The sequence below is a fragment of the Octopus sinensis genome, linkage group LG4 (assembly GCF_006345805.1).
Source record: "Octopus sinensis linkage group LG4, ASM634580v1, whole genome shotgun sequence".
In the NCBI taxonomy this organism is placed as follows: Eukaryota; Metazoa; Mollusca; class Cephalopoda; order Octopoda; family Octopodidae; genus Octopus; species Octopus sinensis.
Genome location: NC_043000.1, coordinates 103,832,213 through 103,854,007, shown reverse-complemented (window position 1 = coordinate 103,854,007; position 21,795 = coordinate 103,832,213). Strand labels below are relative to the sequence as shown.

The 21,795-nt window shown below is 34.4% G+C and overlaps 1 protein-coding gene across 7 annotated transcripts in view; it reads right to left on the bottom strand.

Annotated features, from left to right (window-relative positions):
• Positions 1-1,881: 1,881 nt before the first annotated feature.
• The window catches only part of LOC115211008 (serine/threonine-protein kinase Nek5), a 65,998-nt gene continuing 46,084 nt past the window's right edge, over positions 1,882-21,795 (bottom strand). For 2 of the 7 annotated variants that reach the window (XM_036502282.1, XM_029779847.2), the window contains exons 26-37: positions 20,632-20,725; positions 19,173-19,283; positions 15,831-16,184; positions 14,286-14,394; positions 13,235-13,280; positions 12,789-12,887; positions 12,494-12,564; positions 10,796-10,851; positions 9,421-9,585; positions 5,056-5,186; positions 4,222-4,339; positions 1,882-2,213 (exon numbers count right to left, since the gene is read on the bottom strand). In XM_036502282.1, the coding sequence (XP_036358175.1) occupies positions 2,206-2,213; positions 4,222-4,339; positions 5,056-5,186; positions 9,421-9,585; positions 10,796-10,851; positions 12,494-12,564; positions 12,789-12,887; positions 13,235-13,280; positions 14,286-14,394; positions 15,831-16,184; positions 19,173-19,283; positions 20,632-20,725 (1,362 nt within the window). In that variant the 3' untranslated portion in view covers positions 1,882-2,205. Of the gene's footprint in view, positions 2,214-2,721; positions 2,804-4,221; positions 4,340-4,371; positions 4,921-5,030; positions 5,187-9,420; positions 9,586-10,795; positions 10,852-12,493; positions 12,565-12,788; positions 12,888-13,234; positions 13,281-14,285; positions 14,395-15,830; positions 16,185-19,172; positions 19,284-20,631; positions 20,726-21,795 lie in introns of those variants that run through there. The other 5 variants (XR_004998805.1, XM_036502284.1, XM_036502283.1 and 2 more) reach the window with 5 other exon arrangements.

Genomic DNA, 21,795 nt, shown 5'->3' with positions numbered 1-21,795 from the left:
AAAAAAAACATTATTTTTTTTTCTCAATGAAAGGAGAAAAACAATGTACGGACATGAAATGTAAGCGGAAAGACTAAATTCATATGTTTTAACCTTGTAAATGCATTTGTGTATATATATAAAAAAAAAAAAAAATACATATGTATAACTAATTTCGTTCGCAAAATTGTAACAATTTTTCTGTTGAGAGGCTGATGTAGCGTGGCAGTTTCAGCCATTTTGAAATATGGCTATAGCGATTGCTAATATCTTCACTGTGTGAAAGGCAAGGCAGAAATGATCTCGTTTGAGGTTACAACCATCTTTGGGTCAACTTGTTCTTGTTCTAAACACTAACTTGATTGGCTGACAGGTGACACAAGTGGTCTCTACGTGTTTCGCACCACTGGGGGACATGTGACACGAGGGTCCCTACGAAGTCTGCGCCACTGGTTGACACGTGACGCGAATTGTCTCGACTTATTTCGTGCCATAATTGCGAATCAGCCAATCAAGACTTTCGGTTAAAATTCCATTTTCTGGAGTTCGGTGAGCCAACCAAACAGTATATAAAGCAGGGTTCACAGACACTTAGGTCTTGGGTTCCAGTTCTTCTAAGAACTAACTTAGGCCACCTGCTGCTCAACTTAGAGATATGCGATTGTCTCTGCTACTACCTGTTGCTACGCTAATCTATACAACTACTGAAAGTCTCTCGAGTAGATTCCGGCACCTTGCCCTATGAACAGTAAACTAAATGCCATTGTTAATTCTATGTTCAGTACCGTTGGGTATGCTCCACGCCACCCGAACACACAGACACAAAACATGCTAACGCTTACGAACTCTTAAAATCCACATGATTGTAAAATACGTAAAATAAATAATATTTATCTACCAACAGAAGACTTGTGTCAATTCACTTATGTACTATTGTCGTTTGTATGTAGTTTATGGCTTTGAATAATTCGTTAAGAGTAGAACCGCATGCAATCGTATTTCCTACATGATACGACCAAGCGTGATCCTATTTCTTACACATCCAACCCATGCCAGCATGAAAAACGGACGTTAAACGATGATGATGACAGGGGTATCCTCTTTGATTTCTCAAATATAGTTATACTATGAACAGTGAGCAGTGGTACACTGAGACACCCAAAATGCTTAGAGAAACCCTTAGGAGACTGAAAAAGAATATGAAAAGGATCCATGTTTACCATGACAATGCATGACCACACATAACTTTTGCAACAAATCAGAAATCAGGCAATCAGTAAACCGGGCTGGTCAGTAATCCCGTTTCTATTGTACAACCTGGATCTGGTACTCTCTGACTACCACTGGTTTGGTCTAATGAAGAATAAGCCTTCAGGAAGTCAATTCTATTTTACATACGTCACTAAAGCTCTTGGCAAAACAGGCACGCTGATTCTCTTAATTTCACACAAATCACATGGCCTAATCATTTACAGAGTCACCCATAAACACACTTCAACATTTAGTCCACTGATTTTTCTACTGTTACTACAATAGCCTTAGTTTATTGTAGCTCAAAGATAACTGGTTGTATGCCACCTCCATTCAAGCCCACTCAACATATTTGTATCTTCTTGTCTCATCACTCACACTGTCTCTTCTCATCTAAATCATGCATTAATCACTGTATCAAATCCTTCTTCGTCAGAACATATCCCACAGAAATTCCTTCCTCACCCAAGAAATTTCCTACAGTTGTTGAAGATGAACATAAACCATATCAAACTCAACAGTATCAGAGGAGCCTTTAAATAACATGACTAAATGAATGAAACACACACACACACACTCAAGTACTTGTCTATTTTATCATGTTTGTGTGAAATAAAGAAAATACTGAATGAAAGAAAAGAATAACAAAAATTATATAGATACTTTACTGATTTTATTTACAGGAATTGATATGAATAACAATGTAAAAGGAAAATGAGAAATGAATGACTGCACAAATAAATTTACAAATATTTATAAAAGAAAAAAAAAAGGGTATATTAGCTGTGTTGCAGGTATACAACTTCAAAGAATTGGGATATGTTTGAGTTTACAGTAAAATTGAAATATAAATAGCAATAGTTTTCACTTGGTCCAAGAATCCCAGAGATGACATGTCAGAGAAGACCCAATAGCTTGAACATCATTCTTTAAGTCAGTAATTTATTGATGTAAAAATTTCTATCAAATATTTCTTTAGTCACCTAGATAAAATAAATAAAAGGGATTTAATCATCAAATTCTACAATCAAACATTAAATAATATTGATGCTAATTTGTACTGCAATGTATAGAAAAATATCTATATCACGAATAAAGCAGGAAGCTATTTGACTAAGCAAAAGTTGACTGTGAAATCTCATGTTTAACAGTTGGCAACAAATGGCTTCTTCTAAGTGAAGGCAGAATTTAGAATTATATGATGCTTGTGTTTGAAGTGTTTTGTTGCATAGGAGTGAACTATAGACACTCAATGCATAGAAATCACAAAGGCTGGAAAGGAACAAGTATGCTTTATAGTGTAATGTTAGAGAGCATTAATGACAGAAAATAGGTGAGCTGAGAGAGAGAGAAAGAGTACGAGACGAATCAGTAGGTATGTGCAGGAGAGAAGACTGCAGCAGTACAAGCACGTGATGTATGAGAAGTACAGTAGCTATGTGGAAACACCTTGCATAAGAGGAAGATGGAGAAAAATTGGTGTAAGCTGACCTCAGTACTGTATCTCACAAAGATGAAAAGGGACTGCACAAGTTGTGAGACACCATGATGGAACAGATCTGTTCAACCTATGCTAGCATGGAAAAAGATGTAAAATGACGAGAATGGATATTAATTCTTGTTATGCAAATTGAGAGCAACTATTTGGAATGGGTTTATCACATTTTTGAAAGAATAATTAGTTTTGTACATAAACGAAATGGCTTGAATATTTTATTTTAAGGATTTCAAACTCTATGCTGAAAACAAATGCTTTACTCATATTACTCTAAAGTGATTTTCTTTGCATAAATCTACAAAAGTACAAGTTGATCAATAATTACACTTACTAGTATTTCATACGAGACCCAAGGAAATACTGGAGCAAATAAATGATTTGTTCTGATACGTCTCAGAACAAAGATAAGGTTCAAAATAAGGATGAGCATAAAACAGACAAATATAGGGTTTAGTTTTGTTTGAAATGTGTAAAGTTTTTAAAAAAAATCATAATACAGTGCTCCCTGGAGCAGATTAAGGATAAGCCAGAAGAAGATGATACAGAAGAAGCAGAGATACCAGCCCCAGCCAAGACACAAACACAGGCTGTCTCACACCTCAAGTGGCTTATAGAATACACTGAGTGTGAAGACTATGAACCAGTCCATGTCATGCACCTGAAGAACCTGCTCAGGCAGACACAGATTAAGATGAGGAAAAGACTGTGCCAGAAGAAGCTGACAGACTTCTTTTATATGACTGAATAAAAAAAACAATTAAATGTGAACTTTCATACAATGTAACTTTATTAATTAAACATACTTTTAAGGGCTTTCAAATCATTCACTAGGTGGCATGACATCTAAAATGCAATGTAAAAGTATTTCATAAGCATTTATTGAAAATTCTTATTTTAGAGTCAACAGGAACTACTTACAGAAGTAAGTATTTTTTAAAAGTTGTTGTAAGTGCTATAATTCATGATATTTTATAAGTAATTTATTGTATAATAAATGTTAAACTTGACTGAATGTGTTTGCTTTTCGTTCGTGCACTTTACTAATCAAACCAAATATCTCATTTTCTTCTATTATCGCCTCCCCCCGGATAGAACGTGGTTGGTTTTCTTGGACCCCGTCACCCGCATTATAGAGAGGGAGCACTGTATTTATGATCTACAAAAATATTATTTTGTATATGAGTTAATGAAAGCAGTGGTGTGAAAGAGAAGGATCTAGTTCTAGATAACCTTCTAGTGGTACTGACTGTTTTTTGATAGCAGTGAGTAAAGGGAAAGGGTTCAATGGGAGAACTTGTTAGTGAGAGTGAGGGATAGACAAAATGTTGGTGAAAGTGTGTAGGTGAGAGATAGAGAGGGGGGGGCAAATAAGAAAGACAAAGTTTACAATTATTTGGTAATTTTCTAATACTACACTACTGTACACTGCCATCATCTGATACTCTATTAACCAATTATAATATATATTTTATCAAACAATTCTATAGACTTACTATTGGTGAAGGCTGTATCAGCAAGGACTAACTGGACAATTGACTGGTAGTAAACAGCTTTGTCAGACAGTAAGTTAATTATTTCTTCATCATCTATGTCATCTTCCTGCAGTTTGTCCTGTAAATGCAACATTAGAGATAATCAAATACATACCATTCAACAAGATTAGCCTGTAAGGATATAAGAAGAAGCATAACATAACATCACACTTATACTCTCAGTTCTTTTGCCTGCTTGGTCATTATTCTCTTCTGTTAGCCCTCTTGCCTTGAAAGAACAGAGACAATGTGAGGAGAGAATTCATTGGTGCCACAATAAAATGCATCCAAAGTACACTATAAAATGGTTGGTATTAAGAATGGTATCCAGTCATAGAAACCATGTCAGAAACGAATTGTTTAAAGATCTGGTCTTCCAATCCGTCTAGGAGAACAGTAACTCCAAATAAAACTGATTTTGGGTAGTGATAATCTATCCAGCCCATGCTAGCATGGAAGGCAAATGTAAAATGATGATGATAAGAATATCCAAGATTGTGTCAGAATGAGAAAAGGATTTGACTAAATCTTCTATACCTTTCTCTACATTGCATAGTGTAGATGATTTCAATTCTTTGAGGACTCTAGCTAACTCAACACTTTTGTCAGAGATAATACTATTTCAAAACATTTCAAACTTGATGAAACAGTAGAAGGCAATGAAACTAGTGATGGTCTGTATCAAAAAGTAGACAATACAAGAAAACAATGGTGAAATTTAAAACATAACTAGGTAAAGATGCATCATTTCTCAACTTTCCAGTTCTTGGAGGAAAACAAAAGTAGTTTACTTACATGTATCATCCAGTAAACCTTTTTCAAAAGTGCACCGCCAACATCGTTTTCAAGTTGCTCCCTTCGTTCTTCCAGCTTTGAGAAAATATCAGCATTTGCTTCTTCATCCTCAGCATTTTCTTCCATTAAAGCTAAAAATATATTTGAAAATAACATATATATATATATATATGGCTCTTCCAATTAAATTGTCTCTTCCTCTATCTATAGAAGATAGCTTCTTAGTGTTGTCTCCACTAGACTTAATAGAATAATATTAAACCCCCTCCCCCAATAGTAAATCTGAATAACAAAGTAAATTCAGTGATAAGTAGTGTATCCATGAATAAATATCATTTACTACCATGTTTCTGTTGATGAGACTGGTCTCTCTGTCTATCTACTTACCCCCTTTGTGATGTTGGTAAACGGAATAAGTATAAAAATTGATCTTTTCAATTTAACTAAAAAATTCCATATGCAGCTGATGATTGCTCTACATTTTAAAACTGATGTAATGCATTGTTTAATTAAATGAAGTCGCACGAAACGATCGTACTGCATTACCTTTGGATACCCTTGTTGCTTATTTTGATTATATATATATCATCATCATCGTTTGTTGTGAACAACATATGAGCATTCAGTAAAACCTTTTGACAAATGGAACAAGTTGAGGACTCAGTTTGCTTGAGTGCTTGTGGATCATCTACTGTGTTTTATATATATATATATATATATATACACACAAAAATATATATACATACATAAATTTTAAAATATACAAACCACATCACATATGGAAAACAATGGTTAAATTAGCATTCATATATTTAATATGACGAGCATAAAAAACTAACAAAAAAATGATTATGCATGGAAGAGAGAAATGACATTAGTATTTTCACAATTATTTCTAGTTAGATTTTTCCAATGTTCATTACATTAAATATAAACAGTAACTAAACCATCGTATTTTTTTCAAGCCGATAACATCTCTGAGTAAACTTTTTCAAAATAGTGTTTATTAATATGAGAATAGGTGTTTGTGTAAGATGTATATATATGTGTGTGTGTGTGTTATGATATGACATGATATATGTGTGAAGATTTGTTAAAATTTTCTATCCAGATGTTTATTTGCCATATTATTTCTACAATGCAGTGAACATTATAACATCTAGATACATGTAATATGTTTTCATGATTTAATTGTTATGAAGATGATGCTTTACTGAAGAAGTGGTTGGTATTAGGAAGGGCATCCAGCTGGAGAAACATTGCCAGATCAGACTGGAGCATGGTGCGGCCTCCTGGCTTGCCAGTCCCCAGTCAAACCGTCCAACCCATGCCAGCATGAAAAACAGATGTTAAACGATGATGATGATGATGAAGATGATGATGTATCAACAAGTGTGTCAAATTGCTTCTGTTTATGTCAAAAAGTTAAGTTAGCCATTTACTAAATTGAGATTGGTTAAATAAGTCCTGAGGTTGATATGATTGACTATTATTCTTTGAAGATGGTGACCTAATGCCTAAAACCATTAAAAGAAAGAAAAAGACAACTTGTTCAACCCATGCTAATATGGAAACAAGCATAAAATAATATAGTTGTTGAGACACACAAACTTTCTGGCAAAATGAGGCTCAAGCTTCTAAGGGAAGTGTCATATTCAATGACTGATATGTCAGTACGATCAACTACCACAAGGGCAAAGGAGATATCCTAGAAGGAAGCAACTACGGAGGTGTCAGAGTAATGGACCAAGTCATGAAAGTAATAGAGTCTTAGTACAATTGATTAGGAAGAGAATCTTAAATGAAATGTAGTTCAGATTTGTTCCAGGTTGGGGTACTATTAATGCACTCTTCATAGTGAGACTGCTGAGAATTACTTGGCTAAGAATAAGCCTCTCAACCTAGCATTTGTTAATCTAGAGAAGGCCTTTGACAGGATACCATAGTCTATAGTCTGCAGACTATTTAGAAAATTAGGAGTAGATAAATGGCTAGTGAGAGTAGTGCAAACCAAGGACAGAGATGCAGTCACCAAAGTGAAGGTTGTTAATGAGTTCAAGCAGGAATTTATAGTGCAAGTAGGTGACCATCAAAGCTCAGTTGACAGTAACACCCTATTTATTAGAGGCATTCAGGCCATAACAGAAGAGCTTAAGATTGGTTGCCAGTGGGAATTGATGATACAGTACATAACAGAGACTGTTGAGGATTTTGAGAAGAAATTCAAAACCTAGAATCAAGAGGCTTCAGAATAGATTTAGCAAAGACTAAAGTTCAAATGGAAAAAAGGCAAGACTCTGGTGCCATCAAGGAAATGATCAAGCTGAATATACAGAAAAAGAATAGGTATATATTTCATACAGTATACTCAAGGTGTAAAGAAAATGAAGAGAGGCAGACAATGAGTAAAAACTCTGCCTGTGATAAATGTACAGGAGTAATTAGTAGTCAGAGCTCCAGTAAAATAAATTCAATACAAAACTTGGAAGGCTCTATTGATATAGTTAATAGCTTACTACCTGGGTGATCTAAGCAGCAGTGAAGGTAGGTGTTTTGAAAGTATAATAACCAGAATTAGAATAGGGTGGACACAATTCAGGAGGCACTTACTTTTACTGACAAGGAATTTTTCTCCCCAAGCAAAGAGTACTTTGTATTAGCTGTAATGCAAGATGGTCATGAAATATGAGCACTGAATGCAGAGGATATTCGAAAGTTGGAATGAAACAAAGTAAGTATAATCTGCTGGATGTGTAACGTTATTGTGCATGAAAAATAAGACATAAATGGAGATGAACTGTGTATGAGAGTAATCGTTGTAATGTGCAAAGGAGACAACCTCATTGCTAATGATAGGTGAGTAAATTAGTGCCAAGGGATTCAATGTAGAAAGGACTAGTGGAAAAGAAAGATCAAGGCAGACATAGGAAGAAGTGATGAAAGCTAATTTAATGGTGCTGAAACTCACAAAGGAGATGATAAAGAAATGCAGCAAGTAGTGCAATGATGTGTTGGAGATTTGCACAACCCATACAAACATAGGGATACAGATGAAAATGTAGTGATGGTGGTGATGATGATAATGATTATGATGATGATGATGATGACGATGATGTTGATAATGATGACAATGATATCCTACATGTTGTTCTATCCTAAACTGTATTTTTCTAGAATCCCTTCCATGTTCATGTAAAATGTTTTAAAACACTTTTATATATTGATCTGAGCATGATCATTGCCAGAGCGGCTAACTGGCTTCCATGTAGGTGGCACGTAAAAGGCACTATTTGAGCATGATTGTTATCAGCGTTGCCTTACTGGCACCTGTGCCGGTGGCATGTGTAAAAAGATTCGAGCGAGGTCGTTGCTAGTACTGCCTGACTGGCCCCGTGCTGGTGGCACGTAAAAAGCACCCACTACACTCTCAGAGTAGTTGGCATTAGGAAGGGCATCCAGCTGTAGAAACTCTGCCAGATCAAGATTGGAGCCTGGTGCAGCCATCTGGTTTGCCAGCTCTCAGTCAAAATCGTCCAACCCATACTAGCATGGAAAGCGGACGTTAAACAATGATGATGATGATATAATCACAAAATTACTTCAAGCACAATGAAAACACCCAAGAAAAACAGTTCCGCTTTGGGAAATTTTCAAAACACTATTGGATATGCTCATACATTAATGCTTACCTTTGGCACCTTCAACTAACACAAACCCAAACCAACCCATCATCCTGCCATAGTCTCACAAATTATTCATCACAACAAACCTGAAGATTCTGCATAACCCCTAGTTGTGCCCATGTAATGGTTAAATAAGAGAAATCTCTAACAACTATTACTTAGCACTTTCAAAGTAGAAGCCAAATACCTTAAATTAGCCATTGAAGTGCCCTGCTACAATTAGCAGCCAAATCTCCCTCAAATCACACTACCACATTAAAAAAAAAACAAAACATTTGAAAATATAAACCTGGATACTCACTGTCTGAAAGAATAAAAAAAATAAATGGCAAGGAGAAAACACCTTAGGGGTATGTTCTACATGCTAAAAACAAATACAGTATGGTCTCGTATATGAAATATAGTGAGTTGAAAAACTCCTATCAACTGAGATTATCCAAACAAATAGTTGATAAAACTCCCTCTAGAAGTGTTTATAGTCGAAAAACCAGCTTCAATGGTATTATGTTTCGATTTTATTACTCCTCCTCAGTAAATCATATACTACTAAGTTGACAAGACTAAGAGTAATTAATACACACATAACTATATTGTTGGTATTCATTATCAGAATTACTACATTCCCTCTATTTCCCTCTATACTGCTAATCACTTCGACTGCTACAGTGAGTTAGTTACGCACCTGAAAGATATAAATTGCATTTACTGTCAGTATCCCTATGTTCTAGGCTGACATCATCATAATCATCTTCACACTCATCTTCCTCTTTAATATTCTTCAGCTCTGGTTCTGTTTGGTCAGACATTAAGCTGACACCATCATCTCCATCACTATCTTCATCATCTACTAAAATTATAAGAAGAAAAATTAAAAATATAATTTTAAACTGAGTTGCTTCCAAATGAGAAATTTCTTTTGTTAGTGTTAAAACATGTCATTAGACAATGAAAAGTTCCAGCTATCACCAGTGGCAATTTGCTAATAATGGATTGGAATAACAATGCAACAATCAAAAGCTTGAATTGAATTCTGTTATATTATAGGGTAATAAAATACTCTTGAAGCAGGACAAGCTCACATTTCCACATTTGAATATTCAGAAATATAAATGTTTAATAATCAACAATTGCTTTATTTATTGACTCTTTTCTGTTCCCCACTTTCTAGGAGTGATCTAAATGTATATGATGCAAACACATTGCAGCTGTAGATCATAAAACTAAAATGGAAAAAAAAAAGGATGAAAATGAGGGAAAAGGCTGATACTTATAATGCTTAATATTAAAAAAAAAAGAAAAGTATATTCACTCTACACATTGTTGTGAAGGTGCATGACTCAGTCATTGGAGCATTGGGCTCAAAATGGCTAAACAAATTTCAAAAGCTGCCACTCCTATGATTTCAAAATTAGTAATCTTAAACTATGTATAGTATTTTGTAATGGAAACTTTTAAATTCATTTCAATATTTAACATATATCTTCATAATTTATAAACATCTAATATTGAGCAAGACACTTCATTCTATGTTGCTCCAGTTCAGTCAGCTGTAGAAATGAGCTGCAATGTCACTGGATAACATCAACGGTGTGGAAAGGATGATGGGGTCGGTATGCAGGGTTCCATAAACAACCTTGCCTGGACTTGTATCTTGGAGGAGAACTTTCTAGGTGCAATCCCATGGACATTCATGACTGAAGGAGGTCTTTACCTTTACTTTACACATTGTTAGAATAAATAGTAATAGTTACATAACTTTTTATGATTGAAAAAAAGTCTTTAATGACGGGCTAAACAAGCCTTACTGACTTTTTCTGTGAGAACCTGATACCTATTAACACAAGTGAGATGAAGTGTGGCATTGTATAATAAAGAGTCCAATTCAGAAATAAAATGAAATAACTGCAGTAGATTTGAAATAACATGTGATTTGATAGTTCAAAAGCTCATCCACTCAACTATTTATCACTTTCATTTTCAGAGCAATGAATTTTAAAGACACTGAAGATAAAAAAAAAAATTAAGAGAAAAAAGAAAAACAAAAGGAGTAAACTTACAACTTTTTGTCAATACATCTTGCATAGATTGCCGTACCAGACTAATTTCATCTGTCCTAAAAAAAAAAGCACAATTATAAGCAATGTATCAAGCGTTGATTAGTATATCAGAAGCAGTTAACTTTTAACTTAGTAAGCCTGATCACCAACATCACAGGAGCAAAAGGTTGTGGTTTTTAGGAGAGGAAAAATGAATGTTAGTGAAATTAATGCTTTTCACAAGAGCATTAACAGCAAAGTGCCAATGGCTGGGATTATAAATTCAACCATGGGAGTATCCTGTCCAATCTGGACTTGGTTAGCATAGACACATAGGCCTAAAGTCAGGAGAGGTACTATGGTTTCATCCAGTAGTCGATCTAAAATGGCTGGGCAAGATATGAATAGCAAAGTGAAGTGAACGAAATCAACCGGGAATTCTTGCCCTACATTACAGTGTAGAGCATAGAAACTGTTTAAGAAATAACAACAGATAAAACAAAAATAATAAAAATTAAAAACTACTAAAAATCTACTTATAACATAATTAAAATACTGCAAAACCTTTTATCTGAAACTTCACTGATCTTTTCATTCCACCTCCCAGTTCTATTTATAAATATTAAAAGCCAAAGGTACTTTTAAACCAACAGATAAATATTTAAATTATCAAATTTTACAACTATATTACTGAGATAAGCAAATATATTTACATCCATTGTAATAACTTTATTTCGCTATTATCAAACCCTCTTAATGATAATAACTATGATAATGATTGCTTACTTTTATCACATGATCATAAATAATAGGAGATGGATGCAATTAAATCTACCTCAATAACTAACTGTTGTTTGTTTTATTAATCATGGAAGAATTGATGGTAAAATAGATCTCAGTGAGATTTGAATTCAAGTGTAAAGAGATGTAACCAAATTTGGCTGTTATTTCTAGTAGGTCAAGTTACCATCTAAAGTAAGCATGGGGAACAATCTTAGTATCAGGTGGAAATTGTAAGAGCACAAGAACCTGAGATCACATCTGTGCCAAGAAAAATAATCAATCTTTAATTTTACAAATTCATAGGTATGTACTTTGTTATAAAACTTTTTTACAAGGTCTTTTACAGGCTTTGTTTGTGACTAGTTTCAAATTTGAAAGATGGTGAAATTTCACTGTTGGGCAAGGGGGTCTCCAAAGCTTTTGTAGAGACTACTTCATTTGGTTATCTGGAATACTGGTATTTAATATATGTGTGAAAATTAGAAAATAGCTATATTACATGACAAGGTATGACAGGTGCAACACATAATGGGATATTTTCATAATGTCATTGTTCTCATCTGTTTGTTCATCAATCATGGTTAAACTATTTAAAAATTTCTTTAGTTTTCAAATAAAGCACTCATCCTTTATCAAGCAACCAACTACTTTAAAATATCCAATATCTTCATCAAATGATGCAACCACATATTGAATGTGAATAGAATAAGTTGTTTTAGTGGAGTGATAGCCCATCTACAATTCCACTACTTGAAATGTTAGCGGTGCGCATCCTCTCACAGAAGCTGTACGGTGTCTTAATATCACTTTAACAATTCATCCCTCCCTTGAATCATGACATGCATACAAAGTTTTCAATGGTATTTTAACAAACTATAAAGTTACAAGGCAATACAGAGACTGAACAACAATATCAAGAATTAAGTATGAACTCACTCTTCGAGGCTTGGTTCAAAATCACCAGAAACTTGAGAAAGTCGCTTCAGGACATCAGTTTTCTGTGATTCCTTCAAATTATGTTCCAAGGAAATATAGAAAAAAAAATCATTAAAAATCCATATATTTCTAATGGAATTAGATAATTTGGAAATCTCAGACAATGAACTGCAGATTTTTTTTGAGTTGTAAAATAAGAACTAAATGACACATAGATATGCAAGCACATACACATATATACTACTACATATACACAATATCAGACATAACATAAGTACTCAAAGTATTTACTCACCTTTTTTAAGTTATCTAGATTTTCAGTAGTTTCTTTTATTTTGCTATCAGCAGTTTGGAACAGACTAGTGAGATCTGGTACTGACCGAGTCCTCATTAGCTGAAAGAAATAAAGGATAACACTTATAATAACATGATACAAGAGACTACATTAACCCCTCATCAAATTACTGAACTCAACAACAGAAATACACAAGTCAACAAAAAAGCTAAGCTACTAAGGATGACAGGCAAATCTGCATTAAAATAGAAAAGACATATTAGATGTGGTCCTAAACTCATCATATCTAAAAAAGAAGAGACAATGGTTATAAACTAGAGTTTTTGACAAGATTATGATCAATCTGGGGTTAAGCAACAACAATAACTACACATAAATTGATCTTTCTCATCATAACCAGAGGTTTGAAAGAAATATAAACAAAAAAAAACCCAGATAATACAAACCTCATCTTTTTGTTCTGGAAGATCATTTATTGAATCCAACTGAGGGCTGAAAATTTAAAATAGGTTAGAATTAAGATTTTTTAAGAATTGGAAATGAAGGCCATCAATTCAGCAACACATTGGACAAATCCCTTATGGTAATTATTCCAGATTTTGTATTCTAGACTCAATAAATAAAATATATCAGTCAACTACTGGATTTAATTTCTCTCTCTCTCTGCATTGGCTATGTAGCACTGTGAGAAGGTTATGGGAGGCCACTTCTAGTGTTCTTTTTTTTATCAGAAATGAAGAGGGGTTGAGCTAGGGGCTAACAAACTCTTTTCATCCAACTTGCAGCAGAAACCATCCAAAGAAACTATGAAACATAGTGAGCACAGATGGTTCAATATGCAGTATGGCAGGGGACAGTTAAAAGAATGAAGGGAGAAAGGAAACTAAATCACTGTCATTTTTGCTTCAAATTATATAACAGTCACATCACTATATACATGAATACATTACTGTCCTAGTACTCTACATATGAAGACATCACTCATCACTATTTATGTGAATACACATCCCTGTTACATTACTGTATGTGTGAATACATCTGTCATATCATTATATTTGTGAATACATTATATCACATCACTATATGTGAGAATAGCTCACTGTCACATTACTACAGAAGTCAATTAGTATACCGTTATCATCATGTCACATTCCTATATCACTATTACAAACTACATGACAACCACAGTTTAGATTAACTCAGCTCAAAAGCAGTAAGAAAACTGAATTACATCATTTTCGTATGTTTTTCTATCGTGTCTTAAAGTCAAACCAATAATTACAATAAATAACTTAAACGAAGAGCATTAATATTATAAAAAACATAATGAAGATGATGGCAATGATGATGAAAGGATAAAGGTGGTAATGAAGATAAATGATAGCAATTATGATAACAATGGCGATGACAAAGATAACTGATAAATATATGATGATGATAATAGTATTAAAGATGACACTGAAGAAGTTATGATGATAATAAGGACTAGTTACAAACCTTGAAAACGAATGTTGTAACACAGGTACCTCTTCCACTAAAGATTGAGATTCTTTTTCTACAGGCAATGTCTGCTCCGTCTCACTTGGTTCTTGTTGCTTTACGTCACCTACAAAAGCAAAACAAATAACAGTTTATCATAAACATCATCACCTTGTGTCATGAACAGACCACCACAATTATCTGTGCCACCATTGCTGTTACCACCAATAGCACCTCCATATGGTGTTCAAAATATTTCACAGTATTTACTTATGCCTGGCTTCAAATAGCTCCATGGCTGATTTCATAATTCCTCCTTCCAATATCAATAAAATAAGGGTCAATCAAAAGTATAATTGACAATATCATCCCCCTCCCCAATATTTGTGGCTTTGTACCTATTTTAAAAATAATTATTTTAAGGATAGTGGTTTGTCTTGTGATATTTCTTCTAAGATCAAATTTTGCAAAAGTCAACTTTGCCTTTCACTTCTCTTGTGTCAATAAAATAAAGTAACATTCAAATACTATGATTGATTACCCATTTTATGCCAAATTTAAGGCCTTGTGTATCAATGTAAGAAATTATTATCATTAGCATTAAGGTTCAAATAACAATATTAGTAGAACAGTGTTGAAGCTATCTTTAGCTTTCATTTTTACTGGGTTGATAAAAAACTAATCAAGAAGGGTATATTCAATCAACACTGGCCTTGTGTTTACAAATTACTAACATTAGCTGACAAGGTTGGTAGAGCAGTGGCAAAGTTATCTTTACCTTTCTTTCTTCCTGGGCCAATAAAATACCAGTCAAGTAGAGGAGTTAATTTAATCAATTTTAGTTTTGTGTTTTATGATACAAATTATCATTATCATTAGCACTGTAATGACTTAAGAAACATACTTGTACCAATTTCTTGACAGTGGCACATGCCAATTCCTTCTAAGTGTTTCCATGGCTACAGATAGGAAGTCAACGTTTTCGTTTTAACCCAGAATATGCAGATAATATTGCAAGTCAGAGATGTCAAATATTTCAGCAATATTTTCATTTTAGAAACCAAAGACAAACAAAAAAGAGAAAACAAAATGTCACCATATATCAACAACATGACACTATCCAGCTGCTGGGAAGTTGTGTCAGTAATTAGGTTGTAAGTATCTGCCAACATTGTTTAAAACATTTAATACTTTATAGTGAAGGTGCATAGCCAAGTTGTCAGGGCGTTGTACTTATGATTATAAGATCATGGTTTCAATTCCCAGACCATTGAGCAAAACACTTCATTTCATGTTGCTCCAGTCGACACAGCTGTAAATGGGTAACCTTGCATCAGATTGGCATTCTGTCCAAGGGGAATGTTGACCTCCTGACTAGCCAGTGGGGTGGCATCAAACAAAAGCTACATCAATGCAAGGAAGTGCATTGTGACCATTAGTGTATAACAGCATCCAATAGTCTGGTTGATAAAGTAAATATTTTATAACACTGTTACAAAATAAAACAAAAAAATATTAAATAGATGTTTTTTTTTTGTTTTTAATTTATAATAAATTTATTACCTTTTAATGGTTTTATTGGCTGTAAATTGTTTTCAGAGAAAGCACTATCATCTACACGTTTTGGAATTTGAAATGTTGCATTTGAGATTGGTTTTTCAACAGGAACAGCATTACTGACAGATTTAGTATTCTGAGTTTTGGGTGGGGTCTCAGCTTTATTGTTATTTCCTGGACTATTGTCAAAAGGCACAAAAAATGACTCAGGTTGTGGAATACTTTCTTGCTTCAATGCTTTTGGTTTGGAACTGTTTGGTGGAGCTATGCCAGATGTCACTGGAGTATTTCCTGAAGTCAAGCCTTGAACAGGATTTCTTAATACTTGATTCTTTGAAAGAAGGTCCTCAGCAGCTTCTTCTGAAATATTGACAGGAAGCAATCAATACAAAATGTACTCAATACATGCAGCAGAATTTATATATCCATTTGAAGCAGATGATTCACCTTGCCGCTACTCAGAGTTTCTTCCTATATGTGATTCTTCAGTTGAAATATTGCACATAACTAGATACTCTGAGAAATAATGGAGTAGATCAAAGCTTGAAGCAAATATGCATGTGTGAGTGAGAGAGTGCAGGAATTATGTAGTTAAGAAGTTTGCTTCACAGCCATATGGTTTCAGGGTCAATTCTGCTGCATGGCACCTTGGTCAAGTATTATCTATTGGGTCATCTCATAAATAATGCGGTTTTTTAAATTGTATGAAAAGTCAGAGGGGGACGGGATAAACTACCTGCATTAACTTGCTATAACAGTAGGTAGTAATTTTACCTTATTCTTAGTGTAAGTTTTGAAGAGTACAGTTCGATTTTAAAAGTTATTTTTCTAAGTTATAATGGAAGTGGCAAAGGAGCATATTTGGCACATTTTGCTTTATGAATTCAATAAAGGCAACAACACAACGGAAAGTGAGAGGAATATTAATGCAGTATACAGGGATCAGATAGGAAGCATAAGTCAGTGTCGACAGTGATTCCAGAAATTCCGAGCTGGAAACTATAGCCTAGAAGATGAGCCTCATCCTGGAAGCTCTGTAGAGCTTGACGAGGACATCCTACAAATCCTGGTGGAAAAAAATCCCATTGTAACTATTGAGGAACTAGCATAGAAGCTTGGATTTGGTCATTCAACTATTCATCAACAACTGTGCCCCATTGGAAAAGTCAACAAATTGGGTCTAATCCAAGTCTAATCATGTGCAGTGAGTGAATGTGTGCTCTTCTTTGCTGTCACGTCTCATGACTGAACCTTTTTTGGACCAAATAGTGACTGGTGACAAGAAATGGGTTCTCTATAAAAATGTCAACCGCCAAAGACAGTGAGCAGTGAAAGAAGAAGCACCAGCACCCCAGGCTAGAAATCTTCACCCATGCAAAGTGTTGTTATCTGGTGAGATATGAAAGGTTTAGTCCACTTTGAACTTTTAAACTCAAACCAAACGATAACAAAGAAGATCTACTGTGAGCAGCTTGAGCGGCTTAAATCAGCACTTGAAGGAAAATGACCATCTTTGGTTTCAAAATGAAAGATGTTCTTCCATCAGGATAATGCTCGGCAACATACAGCGAGGATGACATTCCAAAGGTCGGAGCAGTTTGAATAGGAAACAATGCCCCACCCACCATATTCGCTGGAAATTGCCCCATTTGATTAACATTTATTTCGCAGTCTTCAAAATCATTTGGACAGAAAAAATATGAATTCTGTAGATGAGGTCAGAACTGTACTGGAGGAATATTTTTCGTCATGGACAAGTGCATTTTGGAAGAGGGGCCTTGCAAGTCTACCAGAGCATTGTAGAAAATGAAGGAGAGTATATTTTAGATTAAAAAAGAACTCTGTTTATCTTAATTTTGGAAAATAAAAGAAGTATTAAAAAATTGCATTATTTATGGGATGACCCAATACAATAGCCTCTGGTGGACCAATGCCTTCTGAGTGAAATAAAATTTGTAAATGGAAACTACACTGAAGCCTGTCATGTGTGTGTGTATGTGTATGTGTGTGTGTGAGGTTTGTGCACAAGTGTTTGTCTCAAGAGTCTTTGCATTGGCAATGTTTGGATATTGGTGACATATTCACCTTAAACAAAAACCTCTGCTTCAAAGTGACATGCAAAGACCACAGGCATAAAATGTCTCACTTGAAAAAGTAACAGTTGGCATCAGGAAGGGCATCTGGTCATACAATACTGCCTGAAAAAGTCTTGTCCAACCTATCATCTCCCTATTTTTTCATCTATCGACAGTTTTGGTATACTGCTGCTTTCCACCCTTTCTGTGCTGTCACGTATCACCTCCTTCTTGAGTCACACCTATTTTTTTTACCTAAGCATAATTAAACCTAGAATTTCAATACAAAGGTAATGCAGTCAAAGACAAATGGAAGCAACTGTCCATGATTTAGTATCAGCACTGATTTTTGTGGGGTGGAGCTCATTAACAGAACTGGACTAAGAACAACAAATTAATGAAATAATTATAAACTATATACCTTTGCCATTTCTCATAAGTACTGTACCTACCTAAAGTACCTGTTTAAGGCAAAGTAAACTGAATTAGTAAGAATTTTAGTGTTTTGTTCGTGGAGACAGCATGATGCTGGTGGAAAGATATGAACTATTGAACCACCAATCAGTTGTCAATCTGTTTATAGTTTCAGTTAGCAGTGATATCCACCTTTATGTGCTTATATATGTATGTTAATCAGCAATGAAAGAAAACACTACTGACTACATACATGAATAATGAAGGACACAGATGTTAGATATTACAAGAGCTGAAACAAGGAGTTACTTTGTGACTGCTCAACCTGTCAAAGACAACAACCAATTAGTCCTTGAGCTTTACACTACTTTCTTAAAAGAGCATATTGGATAATGTAGTCTGGAGTACACTATGTTTGAAAAAAGGTGGGATGGTCGTGATTAGAAGGATTTTTAATCATGGATCTGATTAATCACAACTGATTTGGGAATAAACAATAACATAAGGTCAGATCAGGTACAGGGTATGTGCCGTTGAAGTGCATTGCTGCATCCATCATTTGTTAGTATCTGCTCAGGTTGTCCTGTGAGACCCTCAAAGCAGTGTCTCAGTCAGTTCCCATCTATGTAAGATTCTTCCTCATCTGCTGTGACCATTAAGTTGTGGCATATCAACACAGCTGTCACCCCAACTGGATCCTCAGAGAATCTGTGGTAATTGATAACTGAATGACTCTAAAAATTTTTGGGTGATGAATATTGAGAAAAATGAATTCTCCAAATACACAACTTTGTCTAAATGTAACATACAAATAAATAAAAACATTCATATACCATGAAAGACAGAGTGAGATACCTACCAGTTATTACCAGTGTTGGATCAACTAAAGATTTATTCTCCAGTATTTCAATGACAGAATTTCGATACTTCCATTTTTGTCGAGCTTGAGAGACTGCAACTTCATCAGATTCTAAAATGGAAAAGTTCCTTATTTTCAACTGACTTTACTAAAAGGTGAAAACAGGCTAACTTACAAGAATATATTAGAAGTAAATGTGAAAATATAATAGGGAATCTTCAATAAATCTCAATGTTTTTAGGGAGCAAATGTTCCAAAACAAGCAGACAAAACAACTGCTGCTGTGAAACAGGTTCATAAAAAAATTTTGTCAACCATCTTAATTCCCTCACACTTAGAGTTTGGTTGTAATGTCTTCATATGAACCTTATCTGTTAAAATGCCTTATGGAAACATTACAGTTACTGATTCAGTATAAATGCAAAATGTTTCTGTTAAACTCCCTTAACATATAGAAGACATGTAGGCTTTGTATTAACAAATATTCTTTATAAAAAACATCTTTTGTTTGTATAATGTATATAACAATTCTGATGAAGATTTCAACAATAGTAATAGTGATGTGGTAATGTTGAGTATTTCCAGAAATTCAAATGTTTCTGTCAAGTAATACTGATAATAATAAATCTACTGGTGCTGTAACCATCCAGGCTGCATATGTTTTTGCATGCACAGTACAAGACCATCCTGAGTCCAGTAGATAATATCATTCATGCAACTTATTTCCCTTTGGAATTTTCTCCTCCATCTCTTACACCAGTCTTCATTACTAGTTGGTGGCTTCAGGATCCATACTCTGATATTTTCCTCTTCTTGATTTATGCTAATAGACTGTTGCTTTCTGGTAGTTTAATCTTTTCATAGATCCATTTATTGGATCTATATTCTGATATACAGCTGATATGCAGAATTCTTTGCTATAACCATAGCTCAAATGCATCTAACATGTGCTCATCACTTTTCTTCAGAGCCCAGTTCTCACAGCCCTACATAGCAATACTCCTTATAAGTGATTTGACTAAGTTTAATCTCTGTTGACCTTCATATCTTCATGGGTTGTATAGAGGTTTATCTGGCCATGCCTTGTTATACTTTTATTTTATGTATGCTGTTACTACCAGCTGTTATGTATGAACCAAGACACTTCAAATGTTCCATCTGTTAAATTGGCTTTCTGCCTAGTTTAATAGGATTTTTACTACTATTATCTGCATTAAGCCTGTTTTTCTGGTATTGATCTTCAGGTCAACTTTTAAAGTAGCATGTTCTGTTTCCTCAACAAAGTGCAGAAACTTATAGGCTTTTGCAATATCATAAAAGCAGAGTAAGTACTGTAATATTATCTACTTTTTGCAATGCTATTAACTCACATGTAATTAGTATCATCTAAGTTTTTAAGAAACATACAGAGAAATGCACTTCCATGTAGCAACAACAAAAAAACCCCAAAAGAGTTTACCTGCGAGGGGATCTTCAAGGGGGAGGTTTTCTAAGTGAACAGTTTCTTTTTGACTCCATCGTAGACGAGGAGGAGCTCGGGATGGATCTTGGGGCTGAGTGGATTGAGAGAAGAAAATAACACAAACATACATTTAATATGATTTAAACAAAAGCACTTCACTTTTATTAAAATCTTACTTGACTTTGAAATAAAAATAAGCCACAGATGAATTAATTCTTCTCCTAGTTTCTTCTACAACTACCACAACAGCAACTGCTCATGTCAACTAACTTGTGTACTACTTCTATTGAAGGTTACTTGTCATCTCAGCCTAATATTTACCAAATATTAAACTATACCCAATCATTCCTCTCCAAAACTGCAATTTTCTAGAATTTTCCCATTTTCCTAGAGATTTGAACTGAATGAACTCAATCTTCCCATTTTGTTTGGTCAAAGACAATGCATTCTCTCCAATTAAACATTACAGAGTTCTAACATGGAAAGAAGCCAATAAATTGTACAGGATGGCTATAATTGATTACATTAATACCAGTGTTTAGTTTTAAGACTTTATGTAGTTGCTCAACTTGCTAAAAATAGTAGCTAAATCTCCCTAAAATCACACTATACCATCTTAAAAAGAAGGGCACACTGAATGATGTAGTTCTAGATTACACTATATCTGAATAAAAGAAGCGATGCTTACAGTATAAATGTTTAATTGTAGGTTTGCTTAATCAAGACTGAACAACAACAACTTTATTCAATAATAAGTTACTATGGAGACTAGTTTTTAAGAGGAGACCAGCATGTTAGAAAGATCACATTGTTAAGAGATTCTTTTGTACTGGTATTTACTACTACATTATAAGAAGGATAGTGCCAATATGATAGTAGAGAGACTAGTGTGTTAGGAGAGATCACTAAATAAAATTGAGTAGATTGTCAGAATTGAACAAAATGCATTGCAGTATTTAGTTAAAGCCTCTTACATTCTGAGTTCATATCCCATCAAAGTCTTTACCTGTCATCCTTTGAAGGATGGGGGAGCAGGTGATAAAATAAGTATTGGAGTTTTACAATACATCTTAGATGTGAATGGAATTATAAGAGAAAATTGTTTGGCACAAAATACTTTTTATCATCCAAGGAGGAATTACATTTGCAAATAATTCTTTC